Genomic DNA, 10512 nt, shown 5'->3' on the forward strand with positions numbered 1-10512 from the left:
ATAATCAATGATAATAAAATTACATTGCTTTTCGGAATGATCACTGTCTATGTTCACCATAAAACCAGTTTTATCTAGACTAATTCTTAATATTTTACATTGTGTCAAACATGGGTTTCTGCGCTCTGAAAATTTGTGATCAAATTCATTTTAAATGATTGACCAAGTGAGCAAGTGAAGTCCCAGAATGTTGTTCTTTCATCTCTCTTTGGTGTAAGTATATGTGTGCTGGATTTACAGCCAGTATTCTGTGTTAATTTAGCCTTTTTAATGCATTTAAACAACTCCTGTCTGCTGTGATGCACAATTTACAGCTGCATCTGCAAGTGCAGCAGGAGATACCAGTCCACCCTTGCATAAATCCCCCCAAATAGTCTCTCACCAAGTAGAGAAATAAGAAGCCTGCAATGGTAAAAAAAATAAAAAAAAAAATCAGATGGTCATCAATATGTCCCCTTGCCCCACTCACCAGCAAATGTTTATCAGTGAGTCAGACGGTTGTATTGCTTATTGACTGAGGCACTATAACCTCAATGTGACACAATAGCAGAGGCCTCTAACCTGAAATGATTGCCCCCAGCATATGTATTTCTCATGACTTCAAAGTGTTCTTTATAGTTCCTTAAATTTTTTGCTAGTTGTGTCCTTTTTTTTTTTTTTTTTTTATTGCCTCATAAGAGATCTATAGGTTAAAAAATAAAAAGAAGAAAGAAAAAGAATCCACCATAATTAATATATAAATAAATATACCATTGCCTAATGAAATTAAGCACATAGAAACATTGCAAGTTTTTGCTTTGTGACATTATTTTTGACACAATTGATCAAATACCTCTACACTTACTAAAATTGCAAATATTAAAAAAAAATGTTATTCTATTCATTGCAATGATGATTATTATTATTGTAAAAATGTTATACAAAATTCATAATGCATAATGTTCTTTCATAATGTACATATTTAAACAATTTACATAATTTGTTCTGCATTAAATAAATTCTTATTTATTATGTGTGCATTAAGGTAATTAGAATTCTGGGCAAAACTTACATAATTGTCAGAATTGTCATTGAAAATGTCATTATAAAATATTAATTGCCATTAAATGGGTCAAAACTGACAGTAAAGACTTGTACTGTATAAGAAAAAAATAAAATAATTATAGAATCCATTAAAAAGGTGTCTAAAGGTTTACACATAAATATTAAGCAGCGCAAACTGTTTTCAGAATTGATAATTATAATAATAATAATAATAATAATAATAATAATAATGAATAAATGTTTCTTGAGTGAAAAATCACTTCAGAATGACTTTTGAAGGATCATGTGACACTGAGGCCTGGAGTAATGGCTGCGGAAATAAATATATAATATAAATAAATATATTCAAATAGAAAACAGTTATTAAAAAATTTAATCATATTTTACAATAGTACCATTTTACTGTATTTTTTATAAATAAAAAATGCAGCCATGATGAGGATGAGAGACTTTTATTAAAAAACTTTTATTTTTTAAATTGCGGACCCCAAACGTTTGAACAGTAGTATATTTATTTAATCTTATTTTGGTGTGAATTGTGCCATAATACATAATTAATTAGTCAGATAATTTTGTTCCTTGCAAATTTATTTGTATTTTTACAGGTAAAATATTTTCCAGTAATTTGATAAATAAGATTTTCAGTTTTGCTTTCAGATTTATAGTTTTTGGTTTATACTGCTAATACGTAACTCCAGAAATGTATTTTATTGTAATTTATGTGGAGTGTCCAGATTCTCTTCTATGCATTCTGACTATAAATTGCGAGATTAAAGAGAAGCGCACCCCCTTTGATCAGTTTTAGTATAACGCATATCAGCAGCTACAGTACGTGCTACTAGCAGATGTCTCCATGTCTCCTGTGTTAATTATCATTTAGAGTTTAGGAAAAAATATTGGTAGAAATCATAACCACCCACTTTTTTTTTTTTTACACTTATACAGCTTTTCACAATAAGAGCTAATACAGTAGATCACAAGATCATGGGAAATGTGCTTATAAAATGAGAATATGCACTCATCATCATGGTTGTAATGTAAATGTAATTTTTGTTTTGTTTTGTTTTTTGTTTGTTTCTTTGTTTGTTTGCGGTTTAAAAAAACGTGAATGCACCACAATTTTTATAAGAGTAGCTATTAAACCTCAGTTGTTATTTATTAATTCTCTCTTTATTTCTACCCCTTGTCTTTACTCTCTCTTTCTCTCCACTGTGTTTGAATCAGTCGGCTGTATATTTGTCCATTCACAAACCCTCAACGCTAAGATTGGAATTCTCCTTTCTCATTACCAGCCTTAATAGACCCCCTCTACCTTATCCCAGACCGAGATATTATCTGATCCATATAATTAATTAATTATAGCCCAAATATTATATATTATTAAAAACAGCATAAGTAATAGTGTAATATCTCAAGCTGTCGAATTTAATAGTCAACATTGTCTTGGCACCTCTTATCAGTGGGAGACACCCGGTCAGAATATTGATTTCTAGTCGTTTTAACCATCATCTGCTGTTGTGATGGAAAAACTGTCAGGCTTTTACTACTCTGTGCTCATTTAAAATCATTAGATTTCTTCTGACGCTTTGACTAAAGCTGTCTTTTCTCTCAGAGCTCAATATTTTATATTGTGTAAACTGACTGAAAAGTCATGCTGTCCCAGCAGAAAAAAAAAAAGGGGGGGGGGTATTATTACTGCTTTTTATTTTAAGTTGACTGTTATTTAGAGCTGGGGAAAAACTGAATTTAGTATCTTAAATATTTTTGATCTACCCCAGCTTCCCTTGTCAGTTTTAGCTTTTGATATTGTTTTATGCATTTAAAGCAACAGAGACTTGTGATTTATTTTATTATTATCTGGTCAAACGGTCTGGAATATGTAACTGATTTGTGCTCATGCACATTGATTTAGTACGCTGTTGTAGGGGTGTCTTAGTTATTAAATTCTCAATAATGAATATTTTATTGTCAATGATTTTCTCACATGATCTAGGCTGTAATAAAAAAGGAATTTGGTTCGACCTGTTTCATGTATGCAGACTTGGGGTTCTGTGAATAGGACAATTAACATGCAAATTATTGTGCATAATATGATTAAATTGACAAAATCATTCAGTTTGCTACTGGGAGAATTTCCTAATTACAGCAATTCCCCAATCAGCTAGCAAAACAGCCTGGCTGACTCAACAGCCAATTATCTGTTTACATGGATAGACAAATTGTGCTTTCATGGTTAAACATATAGGGCATAATCAAGTTGCAAATGCAAGGTTTTGTGCTGTAAAGTGTCATTTACATAATGCATAATTTAATCAGTTTATTAAAATTAGGATGCTAGTCTGTACAGAAGTATGTGCAAATTTTGGCTACAAAATTGAAAAACACTCATGGGAAAGCCTATTATAATGGCTATTATTTGGCCCCTGGATAGATCAGATTAAAAGTTGAATGTCATGGCCCATGATGCTGCGGCCTCTTTGTAAGAGCTTAAATCATGACTCCCATGGGTCCAGTCTTGATGGGATAATCATGTTCATCCTTACAGCTGATTGTTTTAACCATTTTGTGCAACTTTTAATTTCTTGCATATAAAGGATCATTGCCTTTGATAATTGCAAAGATCTGACTTGTCCGTGTTGCCCATCTGAACCAAACAAAAGGGGGAAAATGTATGTATATATATATAAAATCGCTTCTACGTGTTTCTGTTTTGTCATCAAATGAAAAAGACACAGCAAATCACTACAAGAAATCGCTGCTTTCAAGTGGCCCATTTTCTCATTAATTTCTCTGGAAACAATGATTATCGTAACCTTCAACCAGTGCAGGAGATGGGAGGGAGAAATTAAGGAAAAATAAGCCTCTTTAGTGTGTTTTCAGTCCAGTGCTCTCACGTTGGGTGTGAGTTGACAGCCGTGTATATCAGAGGCCACATCATAGCTCACTCTCCTCTGGTTTTCCTCATACTCAGAAGGAGATAATAGGCTATTAGAGGCAGGGGATTAATTTGTAGCCAATTACCACTCACAGTGGAATATGAATACATAAATAAGTCACGGCATGTTTCCAAGTTTTGGCGATGATCAGAGCTGTGTAAAGGGGAGGGCAGCCAGCTGAGCGTGTGTGTGTGTGTGTGTGTGTGAATGACATAAACGACGGGGTGTCCCGAGGGGACGGTTCAAACCCAAAAAGGACCTGAGCAAGGGGAGATCAGCATCACCATCCAGAGACCGGCTGGCTCAACTTCTGACCAGAATCATTAAGTAGCAGACTGCACTTATTTGATGTCTTTTCACCAGTATGTGTCCTGTTGAATAAAGAACGGCGAAAAACAACAGAAGTCAGCTGTGCTGCCCTCTGGAGAGCTATGAACCGGGATAAAGTGCAGGTTGGCGAATCCATCCTACCTGCCGCTGTCGGCGTGATCGTGGTCGCTCCTCTAGACGGCATGGACGACAAGCGGCTCGCGTCCGGAGAATTGCCAGTGTTTAACTGCGCCGGAGGGAGAGATGCTTTACCGGCGGAGAGTCGAGAATCCTCACCGAGACACGAGCCCGCACCCGCGGGCGCGCCTCCTGCCGTCCATAGGACAACCTCGTTCTCTGTTTTGGACATTTTGGACCCCAATAAATTTACTAGTAAGAGGCAAACACCTAACAGGACAGGTTGTGATTTCACGTTTGGTGCGGAAAACAGAAACGACGACTCAAATCACACGATCGACCACAAGTCTTATCAAGAGGACTACGAGTGTAAAAAAACAGGAATTTTAAGTAAGTTACCATTGTTTAGGCTATGTTTAAAATGATGTTTAGCATGACAGAGTGAAAGCACATAGTTTACAAATAACATTGGCATGCTTTTTTTTCAACATCAACATTGTAGGCCAAGTTAAAATCATATAATGGAAAGCGTGTGTGTGTTAATCTTTATAAATCTTAATGCAAAATGTACATGTATAAGGGAGTAAAAAGGCTGTGTTTTAGTTGCTGTGATTGGTCACCTAACCCTAACGATTATAATTAACCTTTTTTCACGTTTCGCTTACATTGATACTGTAGTGTATCAAAAAAAATTATAAAAGTACGAATATTTAGGCCTAAGTAATTAAACATAAATGTATATCAATAACGTTTAAAATAGTTTTCGATAGAGTTTAACATGTCATTGCAGGACACTAATTAACATCCCCATATGCAGAGCTGTTTTGTTGCTTAGGGTGTTAATTATAAGAAAACGCAAGTTTTATAACAAAAAAATTTTATTTATTGTTAACAAATACAAATAGACCTTAAACCATTCTTCTGCACCTGGAAGAGCTATGAAGATGGACTTAAACTAACGTTTATTTATAGAAGGAATTGTATCAGGGTTTTTTCATCATTAAAATCATTGTAAATGGACATGTTAAGTATTTTGTGGTTGAGTGGTTGTGGAGTGAAATAAAATGATTATTAAAATAATAATCCATCATTATTCTTCTAATAGATATTACTTTTACAGTTATTCTTGAGACTGATAGAAACTTATTTTAAAATGTATGTCACTTGGCATTTTAATTGTGTGTGTGTATGTCTGTGAGGTGAATACATAAAAACAAATATTCAAATATGTGTTTAAGAATTTGGGGGAAAAAAAGACTTTGGAGCACTACGGTCACTGATACAGAGCACTAAAAGTGCGAGCTCCTTCTACACTTTTTTTTTTTTTTAGATCAATGATCGATGTCGCTTTTAATAAGTATAAAAGATTTTAATCTTGTAATTATCCGAATTTTGGTCCTATAATTTAAATGTTGAGAGAGTTTGCAAGCTGCCTGAAAGAGATATACTTATTTCTATAATAGGATATCGACCAGTCTGGAGCAAATCCTCCATATTGTCAGCGTCTTTACGCAGCAAGTTGCGTTAAATTAAACACAATTGAAACACTTTGGTTTAATTGTTTTCTTTCTTTCCTTCTTTTTTTAATTTTTTTATTTATTTATTTTTTTTTTCTTTTTAGATATATTAGTGCTTTGTCTCGAACCTAATTGGTGAAAACAGAAAGCGCGGACTTCATTGGGATCATCTTATCTTCTGTGCCTGCATTTGCAAGGACAAATACGTGTCAACCTCTATGATTGATTGGAGGCAGCGCGCGAAAGCAATTTTCAATAAACAGTAATTGTAGGCTGCAATAATTTGATAAGGTTTGTGCTGTTTTTAACAGCCGCTTTAAATGGATAAGTAAATTGAGAGTTATCGATTAGACGACCGTGCAGTGATTTAAGATGTCAAGACGAATTGACACGCCAAAAGAAGTGCCATCTACTCTGTCCCCACTTTATATAAAGAGGTGGAAAAATCGACTAGAACAAGAATATCAGTTAAAGTGTGCAAAAATATTATATATATATATATATATATATATATATATATATATATATATATATACATTTTAAGGGCTTAAAGTTTAATCTATTAAGCTAAACAAAATGCTATAACATAGGCATGTGCTATAGTTTATTTCAGAAAATTAAAGTAGAAAATAATTTCTGCCTTACCAGTCGAAATCACATTAAATGAAATGTTTAAATTAGAAAATTAAGGGGTTGTATTTAAAAAATAGAAAAATATAGCAAATGTAGAGTAAGAAACAACTGAATTTACTTACTAAAATGCTTTTCTCTCTCATCGGTGCTATCAAACTCATACCAGCGTGTGTTAAACTATGTTCACCTGTGTATTCAGGTAATTTGTAGACGGAGGTTTAAAGCTGACTTTTGACGCCAGTGTTTTGTGTTTCTACAGAAGACGGATTTGTGTTCCGATCAGATGAATGTGAGACTGATTTTACCCGAGGGAATCAGTCCGACTGCGAGCTGCAGGAGGATCTGTGTAGTGATGAGAGCAGCGCCCTGAATGGAAACAACGACGCAGAGTTTGGGCAGCATGAGGACGACGACTCACTTAATAAAAGTCCAGATGGACAGCAGACACAACAGTCCTCACCAAACGGACAAAATCACTCGGTCAAACCCAAACGTAAGCGCTCCGGTTCAGACTCAAAGTCTGGCAAACCCAGAAGGGCCCGGACTGCGTTCACATACGAGCAGCTGGTGGCTCTGGAGAACAAATTTAAGTCGACGCGATACCTGTCCGTGTGCGAACGCCTCAACCTGGCGCTGTCTTTAAGCTTGACAGAGACTCAGGTGAAAATATGGTTTCAGAACCGCCGGACCAAGTGGAAGAAACAGAACCCAGGGGCGGACACGAGCGCACCGACCAGCGGGAACGGAGGAGGACCGAACGGACCGAGCAACGTACTGGGCAGCTTGAGTCCTCTGAGCCCGTCTCCACCTATGAGCGGTCATCTGTCCATGCACACCAGCTATCCGGGTCACACGCCAGGAGGACTCGTCTGCACCACTCAGTTACCCTTTCTGCCGGGTCACGCGGTACTGTCACCCTTCATGCTCGGCTCTCAGACTTACGGAGCTCCCACATTTTACGCGCCGCACTTATAAGAAATCATCTTTAGGAGATCTGGTCCTGGATCGGAAGAAACAGAGTGTCCGTTCAAATCCGGTACAGAACATTTTTAACTTGAAGCACTATGCTGTCACACACCTGCAAAGACATTTGATCGGTTTGTCTTAAAAACTGAGATGTAGCAACCATTCTGCACTGTGGCAAGTCGCCAATCGAGTTTAGGAATCATCTTCTCATGTCCGGCAATTCGTGCTAAAATTTTGATTTAATATCAATATGCTTCATATTTTGATAAAATGTGAATATTTCTCACGGTCAAACTGTATATATTCAGTTATTATGAAATGTGTTTAGACATTAACTTTGAATGCAAATGTAGTAGGGAATTAAATAATATGTACTGAAACAAAGAATAAGATTGGACTAAAATCGTGTAAACATAAGCCTAATGAAAAGGTTTTTTATTTTATTATTCTTTCTCTTTTTTTCCCCTTTTTTTGTGGGCCATATTATTTAATTTTGACGTTGCATAGACTATGCTATTATTTAATTGTTTGTCTCACAATTAATTGGTTGAAATAAAATGACAGCTGACAAAGAACATTTCGTTGGCATAAGCCTGGCTTTGTGAACTAAATTTAAAACCACGTTTTACAAGATCTTGCACTCTATGCTAATGCCTGATTTGAAGTTGAATTGTATAAACTGAGAAACTGCTTTTCCTTTGACGAAAAACTGGAATTAATCGCGGTCAATTTCGTGCAATGAAGCGCGAACAGGTGTTCTGTTGGTAATCATTTACTTTGCATTACACGTCCTTTTTACCGACGTTTTGAAATCCTTGTGTGTAATGAAATAGACTATTGTTGCTTTAATTTACTTGAACATTACTTATTTACCTATATGTTATACGAATATATCATGCGGAAAATATTATCATTTTTAAATATTTAAAATAAGATAGGCATTAAAATTAAGTATTAAAGTGAATGTCAGCTGAGGACAACTGAAAGGCAGCTGAAAAGTATGCTTTTAAAATATTTCGATTGCAATTTAAAGTTTTGTTCGTTCAATGCTTTTTGACTTTTATTATATTTGCGTTTGCTAGTGAAAGTAATGACGGTGATGTTCAAGACGGGATTCGTTTCGGAAATTTGTGTACTTCAAGTAGGCTACTATTAAGTAGACTACTATTAATATTAAGTTATAATCAGGGGTCCACCTCCTAAAGACGAATTAGTATAATGCTGCAAAAATACGCATGAATTTCAGCCTTGCTGGTGCGATTGTTATTAATGCATGCTTTATAGTTATTCTGCTTAATCTTTGACATGCATAAAATATTACATTAAACCCATATTATACAAGCAAACCTTTACTCGAAATTCAAAGGGAGAATAATGTTAGCCATTGTTTTTTTGTTTGTTTGTTTTTTTTCAAAAAGAGGGTTGTGTTAAATATTTTAAACCAGTTGCTAAATTCGTTTCCTGCATGCCAGCATATGATCTTGTTTCGTGGCTAGACATATGATAAACAATGATATGGGTGCAAAAGCTACATTTCACATTTAAAGCATATTAATTGTGAATTATTGTTCGTATTTTTACAGTAAGAATACATGAAATACTTTAAATAGGCTACTATTTAAATCACATTGTCTTTCCCCCCGCCAATTTTGCTAGTGAATAACACATTTTCGTAAGGGGGAAATTATAGATGTTATATTGCACACGTATGAAAAGACAGAACCGTGACTATCTTTTTTTTAATAAACTATTATTTTTGTCCGATGAAAATAATATTCGCCGTTCGTTTGGATATGTAGATTTCTTTAATAGTTTTCAAAGTTTGATTTCAAAAGCATAATTTTTTTATGGCTACTGCCATAGCGTCCTACCAGTGTGAGGAATCCCAAGCGAATCCATAAACAAAAGGATTATTTTTTTGGAGTCAGACCCCTCGAGTTAGACCAATGTCAATTTACACTAATTCTTTAACAGCGAAATCACTTTGTCAATTAACAACTTGGCTGTAGGCTGGTTGAAAAGCATTGCTTACTTGTTTCATTAGCAATGCTCTCTCTACCTCCCTCACTCTCTCTCTCTCTCTCTCTCTATGTATATAATATGTTAACATATTATATATATATATATTTTTTTCAATATACAGTATCATGTTAACTTCGCCTCATTTAAAAATGTAAGCCTTTCTTTATTTGTTGTAATGAAAAGCTGTTTTAATATAATTGCTACACAAATTATATTAATAAAAAGATGTGTGCTTACTGTTCCAGAGGGCCTAATCGATTAAGGTAAACTGCAAGCCTATTGACATTTTATTTTAAGTCTTGAAATGTATTATTTTTTTTTTAATCCTGACTTGCCCTTTGCTTTCAAATGTTGCTGTGGTATTTTTAATCTTCACACAGAAACCCCTTAAATTAATGAAGTCATGTCTTATAAAATGATAACAGAAATGTACTCTATATTAACATTCAAATAAGACTTACACTGACAACATATTTATTTAACCTGTTAAATGTCACCCCGTCCCGTATACGGGACGCCTACGTTGACTATACTATATTACAATCAAATCTAATCTAATCTTGACAAACTATATATCGTTGGAAAGGTCTAAGACTCCCAAATATATATTTTACCAATATTCTTCGTTAAAAATTATGTAGGAGAAGTAATAGATGAATTTATGACAAGAGTGCACCCTCAGAAATCTACATTACAAAAGGAGCTTTGACCTTTGTTTAAAAAAAAGACTTCCTCGTTGCCTTTTTCTCTATCACATTTTAGAAATCATCAGAAGTTATATATCACTTGAAAACATAAAATCTCAAAATTCATCCTTCAAAACCCATTTTAAAATCAGACATTGCATTACCATGTAAATGGCACATCAAAATCATGTTACAAAATGTTTTCTGTCATGAATTATAAAAATGTAGGTTTGTATCATGCACATTCATGTCTATCTTCAA

The 10512-nt window shown here is 34.5% G+C and overlaps 1 protein-coding gene across 1 annotated transcript; it reads left to right on the top strand.

The window, feature by feature from the left end:
• Nucleotides 1-4272: 4272 nt before the first annotated feature.
• LOC128026914 (NK1 transcription factor-related protein 1-like) lies at nucleotides 4273-8074 on the top strand. The gene is made up of 2 exons (XM_052614185.1): nucleotides 4273-4817; nucleotides 6837-8074. The coding sequence occupies exons 1-2, from the start codon at nucleotides 4412-4414 to the stop codon at nucleotides 7550-7552; spliced, it is 1122 nt and encodes a 373-aa protein (XP_052470145.1). The 5' UTR covers nucleotides 4273-4411; the 3' UTR covers nucleotides 7553-8074.
• The last annotated feature ends 2438 nt before the right edge of the window (nucleotides 8075-10512 follow it).

Source organism: Carassius gibelio, chromosome A14 (genome assembly GCF_023724105.1).
Source record: "Carassius gibelio isolate Cgi1373 ecotype wild population from Czech Republic chromosome A14, carGib1.2-hapl.c, whole genome shotgun sequence".
Lineage (NCBI taxonomy): Eukaryota > Metazoa > Chordata > Actinopteri > Cypriniformes > Cyprinidae > Carassius > Carassius gibelio.